The 23,611-nt window shown below is 45.5% G+C and overlaps 1 protein-coding gene across 2 annotated transcripts in view; it reads left to right on the top strand.

Moving 5' to 3' along the window:
* Window positions 1–23,611, top strand: part of Pdcd11 (programmed cell death 11) — a 43,431-nt gene that overhangs the window by 18,290 nt on the left and 1,530 nt on the right. For both annotated transcript variants that reach the window (XM_050145320.1, XM_050145312.1), the window contains exons 17-35: window positions 1,312–1,531; window positions 2,623–2,772; window positions 3,491–3,606; window positions 5,259–5,806; window positions 7,197–7,259; window positions 10,016–10,124; window positions 12,304–12,393; window positions 12,580–12,682; window positions 13,059–13,236; window positions 17,590–17,646; window positions 18,171–18,293; window positions 19,329–19,451; window positions 19,820–20,117; window positions 20,232–20,348; window positions 21,133–21,282; window positions 21,454–21,701; window positions 22,321–22,489; window positions 22,764–22,917; window positions 23,295–23,460. In XM_050145320.1, the coding sequence (XP_050001277.1) occupies window positions 1,312–1,531; window positions 2,623–2,772; window positions 3,491–3,606; window positions 5,259–5,806; window positions 7,197–7,259; window positions 10,016–10,124; window positions 12,304–12,393; window positions 12,580–12,682; window positions 13,059–13,236; window positions 17,590–17,646; window positions 18,171–18,293; window positions 19,329–19,451; window positions 19,820–20,117; window positions 20,232–20,348; window positions 21,133–21,282; window positions 21,454–21,701; window positions 22,321–22,489; window positions 22,764–22,917; window positions 23,295–23,460 (3,182 nt within the window). The remainder of the gene's footprint in view (window positions 1–1,311; window positions 1,532–2,622; window positions 2,773–3,490; window positions 3,607–5,258; window positions 5,807–7,196; window positions 7,260–10,015; window positions 10,125–12,303; window positions 12,394–12,579; window positions 12,683–13,058; window positions 13,237–17,589; window positions 17,647–18,170; window positions 18,294–19,328; window positions 19,452–19,819; window positions 20,118–20,231; window positions 20,349–21,132; window positions 21,283–21,453; window positions 21,702–22,320; window positions 22,490–22,763; window positions 22,918–23,294; window positions 23,461–23,611) is intronic.

The raw sequence follows: 23,611 nt of genomic DNA, 5'->3' as shown, positions 1-23,611 counted from the left end.
GGAAAAAGGGTGAATGCAACTGATGTACTGAATGAACCTCCTGCCTGCTCTTTTGGTCCTAGAGAAAGGGGCCTTTGTCTCTTTCACACAGCAGTATTGGGTGACAGTGACTTTGATAGGTGACTGTTTGCAATGCTAGGAGGACTGGCTTGTGTTTATAGCATGTTCAGACTGAATTTTCCTGAGTAGCCCAGTATAATTTTTAGAACCTCCTGTGGTTTTTAAGGTGTGGAGGCACCAAAATATCTTTGGAATTACTTTTTTCTCCTCTGTACCATTGAATTACAAGTTTTTCAGATGGAAAAGGTCCTAACGTTTCCTTAAGTGGAACTTTTCATGCCTGCTGAAGAAACAGGTATATAACAGCACTGCACACACAGCACAGGGCTGGTTTGTTGTGGAATGTTGGTTTAACTAGGCAAAGATGTGTTGCATTTGCGTTAATTAAATAAAATTAACCTGACTCAGAGAGGTGGGCTTAGCATGGGATTTTTAGTCGGGGCGGTGTGGAAGGAGAGAGGCTTCCTGGATGACAGTAAAGAGAGAGAGTTAGCCAGTTGCTACTCTAACTCTGAGCTTGCAGGTGTTCACCCTAGCCTTTGAATCTTAAGTTTTATTAGAATAGAGATTTGGTTAAAGCTGCCTTTAACCACAGCAACAGAGCCATTGTCTGGGGGAACAGAACCCCCCCAGGCTACAGGCTGAGCAGCTGGGCTGCTCTCAGTTTAAAGCCAGCCACTGTGATGAAGGTTAAGTAGCATTTGACGCCCCATGTTGGGCACCAAAGGTAGCAGGCTGTCTTGGGCTGCCAACCCCCAAACCTTAGCAAGGAGACTTATTAATTATGAATGCTTGGCCTTACTTAGGCTCGTTTCTACTAGCTAGCTTTTTAAACTTAAATTAACCCATTTCTGCTAATCCGTGTGCTGCTCCAAGGGTCATTTATCTCATCTATGTATTGTTCTTTCTGCTTTCCTGCTTCACCCCGTGTCTGGTTGCCTGGCCCCCAGCTGTCTGACTGACTTCTGTTTTCTCTCTGCCCACCAGTCCCGCCAACCATCCTCTGCCTAGCTATTGGTCAGCCAGCTTTTTATTAGACCAATCAGGTTCCTTAGGCAAGATGAAAGAGCAGCACATCTTTACGTAGTTAAACAAATGCAACACATCTTTACATAGTTAATTAAACAGTTATTTTGCAACATAAATATAACACATTTTTATTTAAATATTCTACTACACAACATCGTCTTTAGCCCTAACTGTATTAATGGACAACTGTTTTCCTTTTCCCATTTTTTATCTACTGTTCAGATCATGAGTGACAAGTTTGTAACCACTCCAAGTGACCACTTTGTGGTGGGTCAGACAGTCGTTGCTAAGGTGACCAATGTGGATGAGGAAAAGCAAAGGATGCTCTTGTCTCTGCGACTCTCAGACTGCAGCCTGGGAAATTCGGCTAACACCAGCTTTATCCTCCTGTGCCAGTGCCTGGAAGAGCTGCAGGGTGTCCGCAGCCTCATGAGTAACCAAGGTGGGGCATGTTTAATGGAGGCAGGAAGCAGAGGATAAGGTCCAGACAGGAGTGTCTACTTCTATTGTACCTGTTGTTAGGGTGACATGGGGGCTTTCTCTAATTTAAAAAAACAAAAACAACAACCCAAAAAAAAAACCTGGTGCAGTTTGATAGAGTTTTTGTATGGCCAGTTTGGCCGTAGACTGTGGGTCTGAGTGACTTTTGTACCAGAGTCTGAGTCTCCCCCAGTAGTATGGGGCTGTAGTTGCATGCCACCTTAGCAAGCCTTTTTTTTTCTCTCCATTTCTATTCTTTCTGTGTTACTAGAAACTGAGCCAACCTAGAAACTCAAGCAAGTGCTCTACTACTGACCTGTATTCTCCATCTATGCTTTTTTGAATAGTAATGTTCATAAAGTAATCATTATGTGTTTATGAAATGACATCCATTTACTACCCAGATTAAGATGAAGATCTTCTTGAATACTTACTAGGTGGTAGTGGTGTACTCCTTTAATTCTAGCACTTAGGAGGCAGAGGCAGGTGGATATCTGAGTTTGAGGCCAACCTGGTCTACAGAGCGAGTTCTAGGACAGTCAGAGATACACTGAGAAACCCTGTCTCAGAAAGCAAAAACAAACAAAGATTAGGTTGTGTGTGCATTATGAGAGAATGTGAGTATGCCATACAATGTGTGTATAGGTCAGAGAACCGTCTGTGGGAATTGGTTTTTTCCTTCCACCACATGGGTTGCAGAGATTGAACTCAGGTCCTCAGACTGGACGGCAGGAGCCCACTGAGCCATCTTACTGGCCATAACACTAGATTATTTTGTTTTTGTGTGGGATTTGTTTTGTTGAGACAAGGTCTCACTGTATAGCCCCGGCTGGCCTGGAGCTCACTACGTGTAGACCAGGCTGTCCTCCAATTCAAGAGATCTGACAGTCTCTGCCTCCTACATCTGATCTGACACTGGATGGTTTGCAGGAAGTGAATTCACCCTTTCAGTGTTTGGGTGTTCCTCTGCTCTGTGATGCCAGCACATTTCCAGAGGAAAGAAATGCTGCGAGTGTCCTTTACTAATTCCCTGCTTTCTTTGGGCCTTGGCAGACTCTGTGTTGATTCAAACACTGGCTGAGATGACCCCGGGGATGGTTCTTGATGTCATGGTGCAAAAGGTGTTGGAAGATGGTTCAGTGGTGTTCAGTGGGGGTCCTGTGCCTGACCTGATCTTGAAAGCCAGCAGATACCATCGGGCAGGTGAGTTTGCTCCTCATGTTGGGAGACCCTGTGCTTGCTTGCTCACTGTACTGGATACGGAAATTTCCATGGTCGTATAGTAGATGAGTTGATTGAGTTGAAGCATCCTTACCTTGTGTGAATGAAAATCAAGACTATTGATAGCAGGATAAATGTTTAAGCATGGTTCTTGTGATGGTTAGTATCAGTGTATAACAGGGTCTTGAATTACCTGGGTTGGCCTCTGAGCATCCCTAGGGAGCAGGGGCATCTTGGCTCTGTTAACTACAATGGGAAGCCTGGGCTGGGCTGCACTGTGTAAGTAAGGAAAGGGAGCTGATAAGTAGCATGCATCCTTTGCTGTCTGCTCCTTGGCTGGGTGCAGTGTGATTAGTGTGTCCAGTTCCTGCTGACCTTACTCCCCACCATGGTGGGCTGCACCTTGAACTGTGAGCCAGAGCTAATCTTGTCTCCCATAAGCTGCTCTGTCAGGGTTTTTTTTTTATGGCAACAGGAAACTAAGACAAGTGCTTTTATTGTGTTTGTACAAAGTTGGGATTTTATGTTATTAAATTGCATAAATTGAGACCCACTCCAGCTGTAGCTAGGTGTGGTAGGCCATCTTGGTTTCCCTAAACTGTGGGCCATCTTTGCCCTTTGGACTGAGGGACCCAGGAGAGCTAGCTTCCCTTCCCCTTTCCACAAGGCTGATTGCGCTATGCTTGGTTCTGCATTGCAGGGCAAGAGGTGGAGTCTGGGCAGAAGAGGAAGGTTGTAGTCCTACATGTGGACATGTTGAAGTTGGAGGTCCATGTTTCCCTTCACCAGGACTTGGTGAATAGGAAAGCTAAAAAGGTAAGCTTATTGCACCTTTGTGGCTTTGTGTTTCGGCTTCCACACTACACTCCCAGCTCAGAGAATTTGTAGTTAGAGTGACTGTGTGCCTGATTCTGTCTAGGATATTTTCCACTATACCTCTTATCCTGCTGTAGCTAATAGGACGGGTTTCCATACTGGTTAGGGTGACAGATTTTATGATCCCCTAGCTTTAGGGCCAACCAGGTACTGTACCACCATGCCTTTGGTTTTTAAGAAAAGGCAGAATTCAGATTTTATTTGAAATAAATGTTGTAAACTAACTTAAGAAAAATAAAAGTCACCTGAAACTAATCAGGTCTGGGCATTTCTTACATTCAGGAAGCATGTCCACACTCGTTCCTGATGCCTCCGTATCCTTCCGTCTGATGGAAGAGCTGGGCATGGTAATCCCAGCAGAGACAGGCGGATCTCTTGATTTTGAGACCAGCCTGGTCTACGAAGCAAGTTCCAGGACAGCCAGGGCTACATAGAGAAATCCTGTCTTGAAAAACCAAAAGATAGAGTAGATTTAAAGAAAAATCTCAATTTGTAGAAAGTTTCTCTGGGTAAGATTGTATAGGTTGTGCATTTATTCAAAATGAAATGATTGGGACCAGAAGTGTTTCAAATTTCTAGGTTTTTGTTTTTGTGTTTGTTTTTGATATTTGAACCAAGTTTTCCCTCTGTTACATGGGCTGCCTTCCATTTCCTAAATGTTGAAATCACAGGTGTATAGCAGCATGCTAGGCAACTTCAGACTTTGAACTTTGGAATAGTTAAATAGACATCGCTCATGTAATATTCCTAATTATAAAGGTCCGAAACCTGAACTCTCTAAACTATAAAACTTTTGAAGTCTCATATGCTAATAACTCTCAAAAACATGGATTTGGGAACATTTTGGGTTTTAGATTTTTCAATTAAATGTGTTCAGTCTGCATTTGATCACTATCCCAAGCATTTTGTGTGTGTGTGTTCCTAGTTGTTTGTTTTGAAGAGTTTCTCATGTGTAAAAATTCACCTAGAAATCACTAAGTGGCCCTTGAACTCTCAATAGGTGTCTTACCTCAGCCTCCAGTTGCTGGCTTTACAGGTGTGTGCCAACATGCCCAGCAGTCTCCTCGGTGGTGGCAAGGCCTTACCACCTTACTGTCAGGCATGAACACAGTGAGCTCCCTCCTGCCTCAGTGATGTAACAAGTGCTCTGGGCCTGCCACGGGACCGTCAGTCAGTCTTAAGACCACTGGTGGTCTCCTGGCTGTGCATCGGGCGCACCCAAATAACTACAGAGTTGAGATTCAATAGTTCCAGGATTGGGCATAGGAATTTACATTCAAAACAAACCAAAACCAGGCATGATAGCATACCTCTGTAATCCTTGCACTTGAGAAGCTGAGGCAGGAATAGTTGAGCTCTAGGCCACTGTGGACGACTTAGCAAAGCCTTGTCTAAAAGAAAAGAACCAATGAAAGGGGATTCTGGTGATCTGGGAATGAGTGTTCAGGAAAAGAAAGCCATGTCTGTGGAGGGGAAGCTAATTGCTTACAGCCCAGTCTACTGGTATCAGGGGCCTTCTTTACACGCTGCCATGTGGAGCAATGCACAAAGTAACCGTACTGTGTGAGAGTGAATATGACTTCCCTTTCCAGCTGAGGAAGAACAGTAGACATCAAGGCATCGTGCAACATCTGGAGGAGTCCTTTGCTGTGGCTTCCTTGATGGAGACTGGCCAGCTTGTAGCTTTCTCCCTGACCTCTCATCTCAACGATACCTTCCACTTTGACTCTGAGAAGCTACACGTGGGACAGGGTGTCTGCCTCACTCTCAAGACCACAGAACCAGGAGTGACGGGTTTGATTTTGGCTGTGGAAGGGCCAGCTTCTAAGAGGACCCAGAATCCAGCTCAGAGGGATTCCGAGACGGTTGATGGCAAAGAGGAGGAAGAGGAGGACACAGACTTGACTGTGAGGAATAAAAAGAAGCATGGCCTGGCTGTTGGGGACAAAGTCACTGGGACCATTAAGTCTGTGAAGGCCACACATGTCGTTGTGACCCTAGAAGATGGCATCATTGGCTGTATCCACGCCTCCCGCATTCTAGACGATGTTCCAGTGGGCACCTCTCCTACAACCACACTTAAAGTTGGGGAGACAGTCACTGCACGAGTGATCGGTGGACGAGACGTGAAGACATCCAAGTATGAGGTTTTGGGAGATTGGGCTGGCTTTGAGGGGAGTTTGCAATGAGGGGAGGAACAGGAACATAGGCAGGTAAATATTTCTCTCAGTTAACTACAAGGAAATCAGTCAGAACCTTTAGCATATTGTTTTTAAACATAGACTATAGTGGTTAAAAGGTAGATTTAAAGTTAGACCTGCCTTTGAATTTCAGATTAACTGCTGAGTTATTTCCATAACTTGTAAAGTGAGACTAATGGCCTAGTCTGCCTTGGAAAGCCATTGGGAAAATGGAAAAAGTGAGCATGTATGCTGCCTGCTTAGTAAGTTGCTTCCGCATAGCTCTTACTCAGTATGTATCAGCAGTTACCGTAGTGCATCCTCCGTGGCACATCTTTGTTTTAATATCTGTGTGTTTGCACACATGGGTTCACAGGCATGCACACACTGTGTCCCGTTTCTGGCAGTTAGAAGACAGCTTTCAGGAGTCACTTCTCTCCTGCCACCTTGTGGGACTGGAGGGGTGACCTAAGGTGGTCACTACTCCACACAAGCTGTCTTAAAGGCCCCTTACTTTAAATCTTGTTGTGTAGAATTTCTTGCTCTAACAAGAAAAGAAGGGGTTCAAAAGTCTAACATATAGTTGGCATACTGTTGTTGGTTGTTAGTTACCCATTGCTCTTTTTGGCTCTTTTGGGGGCTTGTCACCCAGCTCCCAAATAAATATGCACACGTAGTCTTATTCTTTCTTATAAATGCCAGCCTTAGCTTGACTTGTTTCTAGCCAATTTTTCTTAACTTAAATTATCCCATCTATCTTTTGCTTCTGGCTTTTATATTTTTCTATTTCTGTATACCTTTCTTTCCTTTTTTCTCTGTGACTTGCTGTGTAGCTGGGTGACTGACCCCTGATGTGTTCATTTCCTTGTTTTTCTTGCTCCTCTTCCTCCCAAATTTCTCCTATTTATTCTCTCTGCCTGCCAGCTCCACCAATTCTTTCTCTTGCCTTTCTATTGGCCATTCGGCTATTTATTAGATCAATCAGGTGTTTTAGGCAGGCAAAGAGTCACAGCTTCACAGAGTTAAACAAATACAACATAAAAGAATGCAACACATCTTTGCATCATTAAAACAAAAGTTTCACAGCATAAACAAATGTAACATCTTAAAATAATAATACACAACAGCATACTAATTTCAAGAACTAAGCATAGGATCTTCATGAAGGCATTTATCCTCTCTAGATCTCGGAATGAAACAGTCAGTCAAGCCTTTGTCAGCCTAGCGTGCGGTGTGAGGGGAGAGAGGTGGTGGTAATCAGTTTGGGGGAGGGTGGGGCAGAAAGACCCTGAGTTGGGATTGTTGTGTTAGCAGAGAGGACAGAGTAATTTGATTTCTTTCTCTCTCTAGGTTTCTCCCAATAAGTCACCCCAGATTTGTTCTGACCATCCTGGAGCTGAGCATTCGGCCAAGGTGAGGGAAACTCTGGCAGTGCCTCATGGAAAGAGTTCTGGGCTTTGGAACCAGTAATCCTGGGGTCTTCTGGTCCTACCAGGCTTAGGGCATCTTTGCCTCTCTTCGTCCAAGTCTCCTTATTTCTCTAGACAGAGTCTGTGTCTATAGAGAATTGCTCTCCCTTTTCCTCCTGGTAGACTCTGCAAACTCATCAGAGCATATCTACAGTTCCAGCTCAGCATCTCGTCAGGGAGTACCACACAGAAAGATTAGGCTTTGTCTGTTTTTAGAGAACAGAATTCTTGACTACATGGTTTTGTTTGAGCATCCTGAGGGTGGCAACCAAGGTCTTATGTTACCACACAGCTGTGCCTCAGCTCCTGGCTGCCTTTTTTTTTTTTTTTTTTTTTTACTCCCCTAAGGCTTGTGGGAGGAATGAAAACTAAAGTGGGCTTTGAGCAGCAGCTCTCAGCCTATGTTGTGACTCCTGGGTGTGTCAAACGGTCCTTTCACAGGTGTTGCCTAAGGTCATCAGCAAAACTAGACTTAGGAAGTAGCAATAGCAATGCAATCATTTTATGGTTTGGAGTCACCCCAGCATTAGGAGTGCTGAGAACCAGGGGAATAGAGGCTCATACCTGACATCCTAGCACTTGAGGCTAAGGCAGAAGGAGTGTCACAAATTCAAGGCCAGGCTAGACTACAGTAAGAGCCTGTCTCACAAAGCAAGAGTGGAATGTTAGCATTGCTTCTCTGGCCCCAATGTTTTAGGACTCAGTAATTCCTGAATTAAGTACCATAGCCAGGAATACTTATTCTGTCAGCACGTGTAGCTTCACTGCTTCGTGACAGATGTGACGTGATGTGGCCTTTTAGGTGTTCCAGTGAGTTCTGTGGAGTGACACTGTGTGAGAGACTCCTGGGAAGGACTGTGGTCTCTGTGGTAGTGACTCATGCAGGCCTGCTCGTTTCTGCTTTGTCTGTAAAAGACCCCAAGCTTTCAGGGTTGGTGGACCATCAGTAAATGATGCTGAAGACATGTGACCATGGGAATGCCATGCAGGGTCACCTGGGATGATACTTACTTTTTTCTTCATTAACATTTTGTTTTTGAAGAGGTCCACCTCTAGCTGATAGCAGAAGTCAATAGAGGCCACTAAGATCCTCAGTTATTCTTGCTTCTTGCATTAATGCTTAGGGAACACATCTAGGTCTATGAACTCTTTTTTGTTGTTGTTACTGTTTTTTGTTTGTTTATTTTTTGTTTTTCGAGACAAGGTTTCTCTGTAGCTTTGGAGCTTGTTCTGGAACTCACTCTGTAGACCAGGCTGGCCTCGAAGTCACAGAGATCCACCTGTCTCTGTCTTCCAAAGGCTGGAATTAAAGACGTGCACCACCACCGCCCTGCTGCAAGGTCTGTGACCTCTTACAAAGTGTTCTTTTCCTTTCTCTCACTAGTAGCTGTTCAGAATGAGTTATTGAAGTTTACTGTTCACGTGTGAAATACTTTGAATCAAATGTATATGTGTGTGTTGTTTGGTTTCTTTTGAGACAGGGTTTCTTGTGTAGCCCTGGTTATCCTGAAACTCACTCTGTAGACCAGGCTGGCCTTGAACTCAAAGAGTTCCACCCCCACCTCTGCCTCCAGAGTGCTGGAATTAAAGGCATGTACCACACCCAGCTCAATAATAAATTTTCTGTTTTCTTTAGGTAAAGACTGGCTTTTATTAATGCACTTCCTGCCCTCTGAGTTTTCTGTGTGTATGGGCACTAATTGGGCTAAAAAAAAATTGGTTGCATTATATTAAAAAAATGATTTTGCATGGAAGATTGTTGCTCGATAGTAGAGCTTACCCGGGATCTGCAGGGGCCTAGATCCCTAGCACTGCTGAAAAGAAAGTTTTGGAGGAGATCTACTCATTTAGGATCAGTTTAAATGGTAGTAATTTATCCCATCAAAGTGCCAAACCATACTCATTCTCAGAATGACGATTTAAGTTTAGGTCTGATCTTCCTTAAAATTACAGAGAAAACAGCTCTGAACTCACCACTGTGCTCACGTGTAAGCATTTCTTTCAGGTGGAGTCACTAAGTCAGGGTATATGCAGTTGTGCTTTTCTAGTATAAGGAGCGTTTCTACGTTCACTAGCACATTTGACTATATTTTGCATTTTTGCCAGCATCACTGTACTATTTAATATATGGTTGAGTTTTGTTTTAGAAATGATCTGAGTGGGTGAGTGGGATTAGTAGTTTTTCCTCTTTTACCATTTGCTGGTTTAGTGATGTGTAGATTGACGACAACTTTCAGATCGCATGCCCTTGCGTGTCTGAAGATAAATTGATAATGGTAGCTTAGCGGTTTTTGTTTGTTTGTGAAGTACTGAGATGACTCATCTGTGTAGCCCTGACAATCCTGGAACCTGCTCTGTAGACCTGGCTAGCCTCGATTTTAAAAAGCTCTGCCTGCCTCTGCCTCCCAAGTGCTGGGTTCAAAGGTGTGCCAACAACTCCTGTTAATAGAAAAATTTTATTAAGTTTATTAAAGACTCATGAGCTAGTTCACTGCTGGTTTATACATAGATTGATGACTTGGGGAAGAGACGATTTGTCCCAGGTAGGCTATTTAGAAGGGTCTCCTTTAAGGAGAAAGTTGGCCATGAGAGTAAGTAATAGCAGAGTCCCGTACCAACTCTGGCAGTTTTGCAGCAGTTCTTTCAATCTAGACTCTGCCCAGTGATTGGTTCATCTTTCCTTTGCCTTTTTGCAAACAGTGATTTGAAGAAGGATGACTACAGTGCTCTTAATACTCAGTCTGTAAGCCCCATGGAGAAGACTCTGCAATACCAGGCCGGGCAGACTGTGACTTGCTTCTTCAAGAAGGTGAGCAGTTGCTGCCCTCATTGCAGGGCTGACCTTCCTCCAGAGCAGCGTGGGTGACACTGGAGTCAGAGGCTCTGCACGGGGCATTCTGTGTCGTCCTTACTTACTCCCATGGAGGCTTCTGCCCCTAAAATCTTATCTCTATGTGGGACCAAGGAGTGGTGGCAGGGAGCAGATGTACCTCTACTATTCTCCCATCTGTGTATGTCCTGACTCTGGCCCCTGACTCCAAGGAGTGTCTGTCCAACTTTGCAGAAACATCTTTTACCTTAAAGTTTGAATGGAGTGAGAGTACCAAGAATGTAATACAGAGGGCTGCAGAGACAGCTCAGCAGTTAAGAGCTCTTCCAGGAGACCTAGGTTCTGTTCCCAGCTGCCACCTGGATCTGTCAGCTTTAGTTATGGGTGTCCAGGGATTCAACATGCTCTTCTGATCTCCCCAGGCACCAGGCTGCACATGCTACACATACATATATGCAGGCAAAACACTCACACATAAAATAAAAATAAATCTTTTAAAATTATGTAATAGAGAGGAAAAGGTTGAAAAGACCAAAATTTTTTAAAAAAACGTCAGAAAGGCAGGATAAACACAGACAATGCCAGAAGGACCAAGCAGTACAATTGGTTGAAAATGAGTAAACAGATCGGTATTTTGGCTTCCAGAGTTCAGTCTTTAATGACAATAGCAAAGTGACAAAGTCCATGGCCTGTGTGGTTAAGTGGATTGATGTGGTGTTAATCAGGACGGAGAAATTAAAGCACCATTTGTGACTGTAGCTGTCCAGCTGCAGCTGTCTAGTGGAAGACAAGAAGAGCAGCAGCAGAGCTGATACTGCTCAGATGCTTTGACCTCAGCGTGGAGCTGCTGCAGGGCCAGAGCACTCCATGGGCATTGTGGCCCTGGCTGAGCAGAATGAGCTGTCCAGAGACTGACAGACACCTTGATACTAAGTCTGATATGCCGCTGTTTGCTAGACAAAGACACCACGTGCTGCGATGCTTGCCGCTGTACTTTAACGCTGCAGCTTTCCAGACTCAGTAAGAAAGACCAGTCTTTCTCTACTTGGTGGGGTTTGTTTTATTTTGTTTTTAAGACAGGTCTAGAATTCATTTGTAGGCCAGGCTGGCCTTGAATCCATAGAGATCTGCCTGCCTCTCCCAGTGCATCACCACACTCAGCATGCGTCTCATCCATAATCAGCTTTCTGAGCATGTCACTAATATTTGATCCCTCTAGTCACCCCTGCCTGTGGACATTCACAGTCCCTAGATAGATGACTTAGTGCAGCCTTGACAACCATCTTTGTTTTTCCTCCTGTCAGTATCATGCTGATTCCCGTACCTGATTTACCTATTTTTCTTCTGTCTAGGACCCTTTAAGGGTCAGAATCTACCATCTTCCTTGTAGTTGATAACCAGCATATTCCTGTAGCATGCTGTACTTTGTATACACTGCTTAGAGCTCTAGTTATTTGCATGCACATTGAAGTTGCTTCTTAAAGTGTAACCTTGAAGGCAGGGCTTGGCTTTGTTTACCACTATGATAAGCCATTTTTAAAAAAATATTTATTATGCACACAACGTGCTGTTGGCATGTTTGCCTACATGTCAGAAGGGGGCACCAGATCTCATTATAGATGGCTGTGAGACACCATGTGGTTGCTGGGAATTGAACTCAGTTCCTCTGGAGGAGCAGTTAGTCCTCTTCACCGCTGAGCCATCTCTCCAGCCCCAATAAACCATTTTATTTTATACAGTGACTTCTTAGTAAATGTTTTATTTTATTGAGTTGAAAGTTAGAATTTATACAGGATGTGGTAGTGAGAAATAAAGATCTAAATTGATCTTGAAATAAAACGTTGGCCTCTGGAGATGGTTAATTGTCAGAGAACAGCCAAGTGCAGAAAGAGGGTGGGATTGTGGGATTGGTCCTGCTGTGTCCTGAGGATGTCTTCAGCATGTTTCTTTTGGTCTCAGCTGAGACACCGGAAGGACTCATTCTCTGCCAGGCTAGACTCTGGTTGAAGCCCATGAGATGTGGAGGTGGTCAGGGTGGATTCCTCTCCTTTGGAAAAATGTGGGGTTTGGACCTTCTCAAGCTTGTGTTCTTAAGAGAGTGTGTTTTACTGGTGGGGTAGCCCAGGAAGCTCTTACATCTGCCTTGTACCCCGCACAGTACAACGTGATTAAGAAGTGGCTGGAGGTAGATGTTGCGCCAGACATCCGAGGGAGGATTCCTTTGTTGCTCACCTCCCTGAGCTTCAAGGTTAGTGCCTGGTAATCCTTGGAGAAGACTCGAGTTCCCATGGGCTACAAAGAGCCCTGGGCTAATATGGGGTTTAGTGGTTTGGGAGATATTTACTGTAGAGATTTAAATGTTATGTTTTTGGCTATGTGACAAACCTTTATGGGGATATCAGAAGTTGTTTTTTGTTTTTTTAAATCCTTTAAGGTTCTGAAACACCCAGACAAGAAGTTCCAGATTGGGCAGGCCCTGAAGGCCACTGTGGTCAGCTCAGACATCCCCAAGGCTTTCTTGTGTCTGTCACTCATAGGTATGAAAAGAAGCGGTCTCTAGATGGAGAGGGGCTTGCAAGAGGGGCCAGGAGAGAGGGTCTTCAGTCCCTGTCTGGGTAAAAGAAACCCTGCAGTGGAGAGCTTCCTGGGAGTGGGTTGTTTGGCTTTCTCTATATACTTTGTTCTCTGGTTTGTATGATTGCATCACTTTCCTGGCTCTTCTTTTTCTAAACTTGATTTCCTCGGGTCTTTAGAAGGATTACCTGTCATATGACTATGGGGTTCAAGGCTTCAAGCTATGATGAGCCTACTCAAGTTGGCTGCCTCAAGTGTACCTGGTCTCTATCTCCTCTGGGCTGGCAGGCTGTAGTAGGCCAGACTGGCAGCTGCTATCTTGTTTTCTCTGCCCACCAGGTCCTTACAAACTTGAACAAGGGGAAATAGCCATGGGCCGAGTGTTAAGTGTGGCACCCAACAAGGGACTGACCGTCTGCTTCCCCTTTGGGAAGATAGGGAAAGTCAGTTTATTTCATGTGAGTGACTCCTACTCCGAGGCACCTCTGGAGGACTTCTTTCCCCAGAAGATCGTCAGGTAAGTAAGCCACAGAGCCCTTCCTCTTCTGCCTATGTATGGAGTTGGTGGGATTTCTTTTTAATTGATGTGCAGTGTGTGGTGTGTATGTGTGTCATTTTAGTTCCCCTGTTCCGCCCACCGAAAAATTTAACAGGTTTACTACAGTTGATACCAAGTTGATCTGCCAAGACCTTTTCACTGGAGCATCCTATGTTTATTAAAAATTACACACGCAGCTATAAATGGAAAAGCTGTTCTACCTTATTTCTGCCCCTGTTCTCTGATAGTCACTTCCCTGGGTCCTTCTGACTCTATATGGGGAAAATATCACTAGCATTAGAACTACTGATAGCAGGGAGAGGAAAGAAAACAGAATTGAAAGAGAAATGTTTCCATACACCATAGCACATGTGTGGAGGTCAGAGGACAACTTGTGAGAGTTGGTTCTCTACTTCCATCATGTGGTCTTGGGGATCAAACTCAGTTATTAGGCTTGGTGGGCAAGATTTATCTTAGACCCCTGAACCACCTCTCTGCCCCAAGAGTGGATTCTTTTTTTTTTTTTTCCCAAATATTTATTTATTTGTTATGTATACAATGTTATGTCTGTGTGTATGCCTGCAGGCCAGAAGAGGGCACCAGACCCCATTATAGATGGTTGTGAGCCACCATGTAGTTGCTGGGAATTGAACTCAGGACCTTTGGAAGAGCAGGCAATGCTCTTAACCTCTGAGCCATCTCTCCAGCCACCCCCAAGAGTGGATTCTTAAGCATGTCCCTCAAGCATGCAAAGTGGTAACTAGGTATCTTTTGACATATTATCATGTGTTCTGTGTGGATGGTGCACAAGGTGCCATCTTCAGAAGGCCCATCAGGTAGGCCTCACCTGCCCCCTCACAGCACCCGCAGCTGTGCCCTGGGAGCACAGCTATTTAGATGTCCTGAGCAGTTTTCCTGCCAGCTCTGCCAGAGGAGTCTGTGAATAAAGAAATTAAGTGGACTTCAGGTAGTGTCTAACTTCACATAGCCTGTCATTGTTCTGTGATGCTGTGGTCTCCTCTCTGGGCCAATAGAGAGTGCACACTCTTGTAAGCACCTTTAGAAGCTAGTTGTCTTGTGTGTGCATTTGCCAGCAGTCAGCTTTACAGCAGCCATGGCATAGAGACCTCTCTCCTTGAACTGGAGCCCCAAGAGCTAGGAGTGGCACTAACTAGAGAGCAGCTGTGGTACAGCTGAGAGCATGATTAGTTTGAACTTCATTAGCATACAAAATAATGGGTATCATTATGGCATTTCACGCATAAGATCATTGTACCTTGCTGAGACTCATCCTAGTACCTTTCTCCATCTCCTTGGCTGGTCCGCTTCCATGTTATTGGGGGTGGTAGGTGGTTGCAGTTAAATCTCAGTTCTGCATATAAGAAAATATATTTAGCCCCATCTCCCCTCCATTACTGTCTTTTGCTCTTCTATTTATTTATTTGCTTGCTTACTTTGTTTATCTTATGTGAATGGGTATTTTTCCTGCATGTATTCTGTGAACCACGTGTGCCTGGTGCCCACAGAGGCCAGAAAAAGACATTAGATCCCCTGTAACTGGAATTACAGGTGATTGTGAGCTGCCAGGTAGATGCTGGGAATTAGTCCAGGAACTCTGAAGAGCAGCTGGTGCTCATTATCCCCATCCATCTCTCCAACTATCGTTTTCCTCTTCCTACCCCCATAGTCCCTTCCTTTTCATGTTGCGTGCATGTGTGCTTGTGTTTGTTGTACACGTGAAGGAACTGTTGTGACCCTGTCTTTCTGAGTCTGGTTTATCATGATAAACTCCAGTTTTACCCACTTACCTACAAATGATGTAATTTTATTCTTTATAACCAAGCAAGATTATACTCCGTGAATTTGTAACATTTTCTTTATTCATTACATCCTATTGATGAACATCTAAGCTGAAACCTGAGTTTTTTTTACTGGAAAGAAAGCCTCAAATATAAAAATAGTATAAGTTCCTGTTTCTCCCCCCTCCTGCTTTTGCCATATATTTTGACCTCACTTAAACACATATGTGGGTATAATTTTACTTCATTTAGTAATAGAATTTATTTTATATATTATTTGCAACTTGCTTTTTTCTCAAAGCAGTTTATTATGAATTTCTTTTTCATGCTGATACCTTGTTCTTTCACCTTATTTTTAGTATTTATTTGTATTACCCTACTGTTATCTAGACTTACGCTGAAGTGCCTGTCTTACACGTTTGGATGACAGTACAACTCTGAGATACAATTGTAGTAGATTTCATGGACCAGTTGACGGTGCAGTCTGCAGGGTTGCCCCTTGCTTACCCTACCTAACAGTCACATATGTGACTGCTTCCCTTTGCGTCCTAGGTGGTAGTTCCCAGTTATAAGACTGGATTTGTTTATTTGTTTTGTTTTGTTTTATATGTATGAGGCTTATGGGTATGTGTGCCATATGCATGCTTGGTGTCCATAGCTGCCACAAGAAGATATTAGTTTCCCTGGAACTGGAGTTCCACGATGTGTGTGAGTGCTAGGAATTGAACCCAGGTTCTCTGACAGAGTAGCCAGTAATCTTAACCACTGAGCCTTTTATCCAGCCCAGACTAGGTATTCTTTTTTTTTAATTAATTAAACCTATTCATTTATTTTACATCCTAACTGCAGTTTCCCCTCCCTCCTCTACTCCCATTTCCGTCCTCCACTTCCTCCAGACTAGATAGGTACTCTTTTTGTTTTAGATCTTTTATTTTAATTTACATTTCTTAAGTAGACTTTAAAAAATATTTTATGTGTATATGTAAATCACCATGTGCATGCAGTGCCTGTGGAGGCCAGAAGAGGGCATTGAATTTGGAACTGGAGTTATACCCAGTTAGGAATTACCATATGGGTGCTAGGAACCAAACCTGGGTTCTCTGTAAGAATAGCCAGTACTCTTACCGCTGAGCCATCTCTAGCCTGTTAATTTGTGTTTCTTATATTGTCTCTTTTATGTTTTTTCTGTGCTCTTGTTTTCCAAGTCAATTGTTCATTTATATTTGAAATATTCATATTTTTAATAAAAAAATCATCTGTATGTGCTTTTTGGGGGTGGGGACTTTATAAACTGTTTCATATGCCCACAGACAAACCTGTCTGGGAATTTCCTTTGGTTATGTATTTTTGAGCTGAGACACAGGGTCTTTCTGTATAGTCTGAGCTGGCCTCAGTCTTGTGATCTTCTTAGAGGCCTTCCAAGTACTAGGAGCACAACATACTCCACAAAGCCCCCACTCTGTTTCAAGACCATTTTTGTAGCCTGAGAAAACTGACCTTGAAGAGCCAGATTTCAAGGTCTGTATTCTACTCCAAGCCAAGGCAGAGTCACTCATGGTAGAGTGCATACCTCTGGGAGGCAGAGACTAGAGAGCAGTCATGGCCCACTCCCATCCAAATGTCCCAGTTACCGACATACGCCTAAGTTGTCAACTACTTGCAAACAGAACAAAAGTACCCAGAGCCGGGCAGAAGAAACCAATCTGTGACGAGTCCCTGAGAGACACAGATCATCTCTGGCTTGTCTCTTGAAGCTTACAAAATGAGGGTGTGGTTTTAGCAACATAGTCATTTTGAATACTTTTTATGATAGCCAGACCTGTGAGTAGCGTGCAATTAGAATTCCCTTCATCTGTCAGATGTGGGTAGGCAATCATTTGCCTCAGGGTAGTGTCTGAAGTCTCCTTCCAGATTCAAAAAGCAGACGTTCTGCTGTGGGAACCTTTGCATGTATTGTGGCCGTGATCTTTTCTACCTCTCCTGTTTCTACTTTGTGATAAAGGCCATGAGTCAGTTTTACCTGAGCTGCTTGGGACCAGTGAGGGCCAACCCCACTTCTCTCTTAAGAGTGTTGCTCTGCCCAGACTTAACTGCTGCATGGCTGCTCTGCTGTTTGCAGCTTCACTCAGTAGTCCCTTGGCCATGTTTCTTTGTGGTCTTGGTGTCTCTTGGAGATCATAGTTAAGAATTAATGTGGGAGCTGGGTGGTGGTGGTGCACATACTTACTTGGGAGGCAGAGGCAGGCGAATATCTTGAGTTCAAGGCTAGTGTGGTCTACAGAGTTAGTTCCAGGACAGTCAGAGCTACACAAAAACCGGTTCAGAAAAACAAAAGAATTTGGAGTTGGTCTCATCTTTTAAGTACTGTTTATGCCAGTAAACTTGTAAGATGAAGATGCCAGAAGCTGAGAATACACTGAGAGTATCCTGTGTCTTACCAACCTTACCGGCCTGACCAAAAAAACCAATTTTATGTATGTGAGTGTCTCCAGAATATTGATGGTTGAATGTGTCCTTCTTTTGTCCATTCCAGATGTTATGTTCTGTCCACAGAACACAGTGTGTTGTCTTTGTCATTACGATCGTCCAGGTAAGTGTTGGTGTTGGGGTGGGGAGGGAGAAAGAACAACCCAGAAGACTCAGTATGGATCACATTTCCTGCGACAGAACTCCGAGCTTCTGCCTTTTCTGCCCAAGGGTCGGGTGGGATTCGGGTTGCTAGAAGAGCCTGGCTCTTGTCTCATAAGAAATGGTTCACTTACCTAAATGTGGAGTCTAAGGTAACAAGATGGTACCAGGGAGGGGAGGTGTCTGGTTCCAAAGTTCATTGTTGGGATAAGTATAGGGTAGGAGGGACTGGCCAGTGATCCATTTATTCCATGACTAGAAATAGGTGTGCCAACGTCAGGCTTTAAACAGGCCTCTCTCTGGCTTGTTTCTGCATAGCCAGCTGTCAAACACACAGCACTGGCCCGGCAGGTCTGCGGGAGTGAGCAGGCTGGGCTCTGTAGACTGTAGAGGTGCAGAGGCAGCCATACACAGGTGATTACTGCAGGTGTACTGGGGAGCAGCACTGGTTAAAGGGATGTCTATGTAAGCCTTGTATTCCTTTAGGGCTAACAGAGAAGCAAAAAGTAAAATTGAAGATCCAGAGATTAACTCCATCCAGGATGTCAAGGAAGGGCAGCTTCTGAGGGGCTATGTGAAAACTGTCCTGTCAGATGGTGTGCTCGTAAGGTGAGTAATATCCAGAGACCGCTTCTGTGGGCTGCTTGCTTGGTCTTGAGCATGCTGCCTCCTCCCCCAGGTATCTTTGATAAGAACGTAGAAGAAAGCTTGTATATTATCAGCTTGTAAAATTCCAAAAATGCTTATTTTTTTATCTTATGTATATGAATGTTTTGTATGCATGTATGTGTAATGTGTATTCCTGGTGCCCTGATGTGTGCAGAAGTCAGAAGAGGGTATCAGATCCCATGGAACTGGTGTTACAGATGGCTATGAGCCACCATACGGGTGCTAGGAGCTAAACCTGGGTCCTGGAAGAGCAGCAGCAAGTGCTCTTAAACATGGAGCCATCTCTGCAGACCCAAAAATTTTAAATACTTTTTTTTAGTTTTGAGTTATTTCTTGTTTGGTGTTTTAGAAAAAGAATATTTCCAGTTTTAGGTTCTGGATTTCCTGATTTTAGTGTTTGATCATGATTCTTTGTTGTGCTGTTGTTTTTATTTATTTGTTTATCTTTTTATTTTGGGGGCAAGGTGTTGCTATGAGACTGTCCTGTATATAGGATACCATATAGACCAGGTTGGCTTTGAACTCAGAGATTCACCACCACCACCCAGCCTCATGGTTCTTAATGTGGTCACATCATGTTCCTAAGCACAGCACATTCCCTGCTCTGTCTCCTCTCTTCTGTCTGTTTAGCAGTTTGTAATTTAGACGTGGTGCTGTAGTAGATACAGTGGGTGTGGTGCAGCAGAGGCAGGAGGATCTCTGAGTTCAGGGTTAGCCTGGCCTACGTAGCAAATTCAAGGCCAGCTAGGACTACATAGCTCAGTGATGGGGCTGTTGCCTAGCTTCCCTGGGATGGATTTTCAGTACCACAAACAAAATCTGAATTCATAGCTTCATTATACATGATAATTTGTTCCAGTTTCTAAAACCGACTTTATCCTCCTGGATGCCATGAACCAAAGTGGAGGCACTGGGTGTGGTTGGGACTGTGTTATGTTTGTACCTACAGGACTCTCTTGTCTGTCTCTCTTTCAGCCTTGGGCCTTCAGTTGTGGGTTTGGCCCAGTACTCACATGTGTCTCAGTGTAGCCCGCCCAGGAAAGAGCTTTATGACCATTACCTCCCCAAGGGAAAGCTGGTCACTGCCAAGATCCTACGGTAGGTGTTGTCTCTCCCTGTTCCTTCTGTCCCTCTTTGTTTGGTATGAATTAGACCCCTTCTCTGGGAGCCTTGGGAGGAGATTCTGAAGTAAACTCAGAACATGAGGGCATGGGCACTCAAGGAGTGAAAACCCTTTGATGTCAGCTCCAGCCTTCACCCTGGAGTAGACATGGCCTCTGTTGTTGGTGCTGAAGCAGGTCCATCCTAGATGATGAAATGTGTAAATCCTCCCTGAGATGCTGAGCATTCCAGGGCAGGTGGGCAGAGCCAGCTCTGACTGATAAAGAAGGCCTGGACACTGAACAGCCTGCGGTGCCAGTCACCTTCTGTCCTTACTTCCTGCCCTTATTCTCTTCCTGCATTAGCGTGAACCCCGAGAAGAGCCAGGTAAAGCTGTCACTTCTTCCCAGCGACACTGGGAAGCCGGACGTGTTTTCTGCCTCCCCAGAACCACCACTTCTGAACCAAAAGGAGAGGAAAGAAGGGGCTGAGGAGAGGGCCCTAAAAGGAGAAGAGAAAGAGCAAAAGAGCCAAAAAAGGAAAGAGAAGAACCAGAAGGGGCAAGAGGAGACGGAGATGTTCAGCCAGGAGAAGAAAGAGCCCCAGAAGTCACAGAGGAGCAGGCAGGGCAAGCGGGAGCGCCAGGAGCCTGCGAGTGAACAGGTGGGTGCTCGGGGAGGGTTAGCCTCGCCTCGCCCGCCTCCCAGCCTTCTCTCAGAGTGAGAGCACCATGAGGGCGAAGAGAAAACTTCTCTTCCTACACCCCCACCATTTCAGGAAAGAGTGAGCAAGAGACTGAAGCAGTCTGGGGCACCAGAAGAAGACGACAGTGGTGTGGAAGTCTATTACCGGGAGGGAGAAGATGAGATGGAGCAGCTGGGGGTGTTTCCCAGGGTAAGGGTCACCACCAAATGGAGGAAAAGACTTCTGGGGGGAGAAGCTCCTTGTGTTCTTCCTAAAGAACTCTGCTGTGCCAGCCCCATCCTCATTATCTCATTTTCTGTAAGGCAGTGGCTGATGGGTAGCTGCCTCAGCCAGTCTAGCTCCTTGACTGGGTCTGTAAACATTAATAACATGTTTATCAAGAGCTGAATGAGAGAGGTGGGCAGATGGAGCCCAGGCTCCTCACGGGTGCTGCTTGAACAGAGAGGCTTGGGAGTCTCAGCCATGGGGCAGGGCTCCTTCACGTTTGTCAGTCAGTACTTCTGCCATCAGCATTTCTGTCCCAGACCTACTACTGGGAGTGTGTGTGTGTATCTTACAAAGTCATTGTTGCCTGGCGGTGGTGGCGCACTCCTTTAATCCCAGCATTCGGGAGGCAGAGGCAGGCGGATCTCTGTGAGTTCGAGGCCAGCCTGGTCTACAAGAGCTAGTTCCAGGACAGGAACCAAAAAGCTACAGAGAAACCCTGTCTCGAAAACCAAAAAAAAAAAAAAAAAAAAAAAAAAAAAAAAAAAAAAAAAAAAAAAAAAAAAAAAAAAAAAAAAAAAAAAAAAAAAAAAAAAAAAAAAAAAAAAAAGCAAAGTCATTGTCTAAGAAATTGATTTAGAAAGAGGATTTTTAAGTTACTGTTGTCCCCCCAGGAGACTGAGAACTGAGGGGGGCTTTGGTATGGCTGTAGGCAGGGGACAGGGAACAGTCTGTTCTGTGCTTCCCTCAATGCTCTGTGATCCTGCAGGGAAAGCAGGCAGAGCCCGCAGAGGTGCCCCGGCTGCAGCTCTCTTCAGGCTTCATTTGGGACGTGGGGCTCGACTCTCTGACTCCAGCCTTGCCACTTCGAGGAGAGAGTTCAGACAGCGAGGAGGATGAGAAGCCACAGCAAGCCAAGGTGCCGTATTTCCAGGGCATTGCTTCTCTTGCAGAGACGCCTGTGCCCTTTTCCAGCTAGGTATCTTCCTGGTGTGGTTCATGGACTGTCCTGTGAGCCCATGGCTTCTGCCTCAGCTTTCCCTGGGCTTCATTGAGGGAGCAGGTGACTCACTTTCTTCCTTCCATGCAGAAGAAGAAGGGCAAGAAGGAAAGGGAGCTGGAGAAACAGAAGGCAGAGAAGGAGCTGTCGCGCATTGAGGAGGCACTCATGGACCCTGGGCGACAGCCTGAGTCGGCGGATGATTTTGACCGGCTGGTGTTGAGCTCCCCCGACAGCTCCATCCTGTGGCTGCAATACATGGCTTTCCACCTGCAGGCCACTGAGATCGAGAAGGCCCGAGCTGTCGCCGAGAGGGCCCTGAAGACCATCTCCTTCAGGTCTGGGCTAAGGCTCTTCACTTTGTCTTGGCTTACAGAGTTTGCCACCATGGCTCATTTCTTCCTGGACAGGCTAGTGGCAGTCCATGGTCTTTCAGGCTCATCTCTCAAGTGTGGCCACCAGAAACAGATTACTCATTTATATTTTATGGTCCTCTTCGATGAAATCACTATAGCAACATTTACTAGTCTCTGTGTGCTAGCAAGGTTCCTGGTGGCTTAAAACAAGCAAAGCAGGGAGAACTCGGCACCCGCTTGGGTGTAAACCTATTCTTGGCAGAGCGGAGGTGGCTTTCTGAAGCCTGGTGTAGAGCAGTGGCAGTTGTATGCTTTGCTCCCTTCGTGGGGGAGAGAATCAGACTCAAGATTCTGTTCCATTCAATATTAGTCCAGTTTGTAATCTGGAGGCTTCCTTCCCAGGTATGGGGGGAGAAATGGGGAGGCCCAGAAGTGGCAGTAAGAGCTAGGTCCCCCTTCCAGTGGGCTGCAGTGGAGAGTCTCAGTATCTGCACTTCAGGTGAGACTTGAGGACATAGATAGTTGTTGCCTGGGAGAAAGCTAGTTCTGGGCCTCCAACTCTGAATTGATGGAACTCATGTTCTACCCACTCCACCTCCAGAGAGGAGCAGGAAAAGCTGAATGTGTGGGTGGCACTGCTGAACCTCGAAAACATGTACGGCTCTCAGGAGTCCTTGACTAAGGTCTTCGAGCGGGCTGTGCAGTACAACGAGCCTCTGAAGGTTTTCCTGCATCTGGCTGACATCTACACCAAGTCAGAGAAGTTCCAGGTAAGATGTTAGGCTCTGGACCTACTTGCCCCTGGCCACCAGGCTTTTGAACAGGCCAGCAGTGTGTGAGAACCCCACCTCCTGGGTCCCCTGTACTGTCCCATTCCAGCCTCTTAGGCCCCTTCCCTCTGCTTTCCCTTGCTATTCTCACACCTGTCTTCTGTCCGGGACTTTCTTCCCTGGAGAGGTTACTCGGAGACTCCTCCCTCCCAGCCTCCCCACCTTCCTGGAACACCACATCTTGTCCTTTCCTTCCTTTTGTATCTTTCCACAGGAAGCAGGTGAGCTGTACAGCCGGATGCTGAAACGCTTCCGGCAGGAGAAGGCTGTCTGGATCAAATATGGCGCTTTTGTTTTGCGGAGGAGTCAGCCTGGGGCCAGTCACCGTGTGCTGCAGCGAGCCCTGGAGTGCCTGCCCACCAAGGAACGTGAGTGCTCTTCCCAGTTCCTGAACACACTCAGGCCTGACACCTGCAAGCGGCAAGTGGGATCTTGTAAAGGGTGGAGTCGCTCCTGAATTAGGAGAGCTGATGATGTGCTTGTCAGATGCTGGACCCCAAAAGACAGAGGAGCGAAAACAATTAGCACTGATTCTGTTGTCCATAGGCCTAAGAATGGGGGTGTCTGCAAGGCTTGTATGTGTATTTGGTTTCAAACCCAGTGTCCTTTTGGGGTTTAGCTCTTATCATATCCTAGATCTTGGCCCTAGAGCAATGAATTGGACTAGCCCTGTCCCCATAGCATAGTGTGCTGTGGGGAGGGGTCTCTGCAGTTGTCTTGCTTCTGACCAGTCCTTTCTCCACAGATGTGGACGTGATTACCAAGTTTGCCCAGCTAGAGTTCCAGCTGGGGGATGCAGAACGGGCTAAAGCCATTTTTGAAAACACACTGAGCACCTACCCAAAACGCACAGATGTCTGGTCAGTCTACATTGACATGACCATCAAGCATGGCAGCCAGAAGGAAGTCAGGTGAGGGGGACAACAGTCAGGGCTGACTCCTGGTGGGGTCTGAGGTGGGAGGGGGCTTTGACCATGCTGGTGATGTTTAGCCACCCATGGCAGCTCCCAGTTATCTGACTTGACATGGAAAAACAGCTTTGTCATGCCCCCCCGGTCCACT

Source organism: Alexandromys fortis, unplaced genomic scaffold, assembly GCF_014885135.2.
Source record: "Alexandromys fortis isolate MF-2015 unplaced genomic scaffold, M_Fortis_MF-2015_v1.1 scaffold_16, whole genome shotgun sequence".
Classification (NCBI taxonomy): Eukaryota; Metazoa; Chordata; class Mammalia; order Rodentia; family Cricetidae; genus Alexandromys; species Alexandromys fortis.
This window is presented reverse-complemented; position numbering and strand designations above follow the sequence as displayed.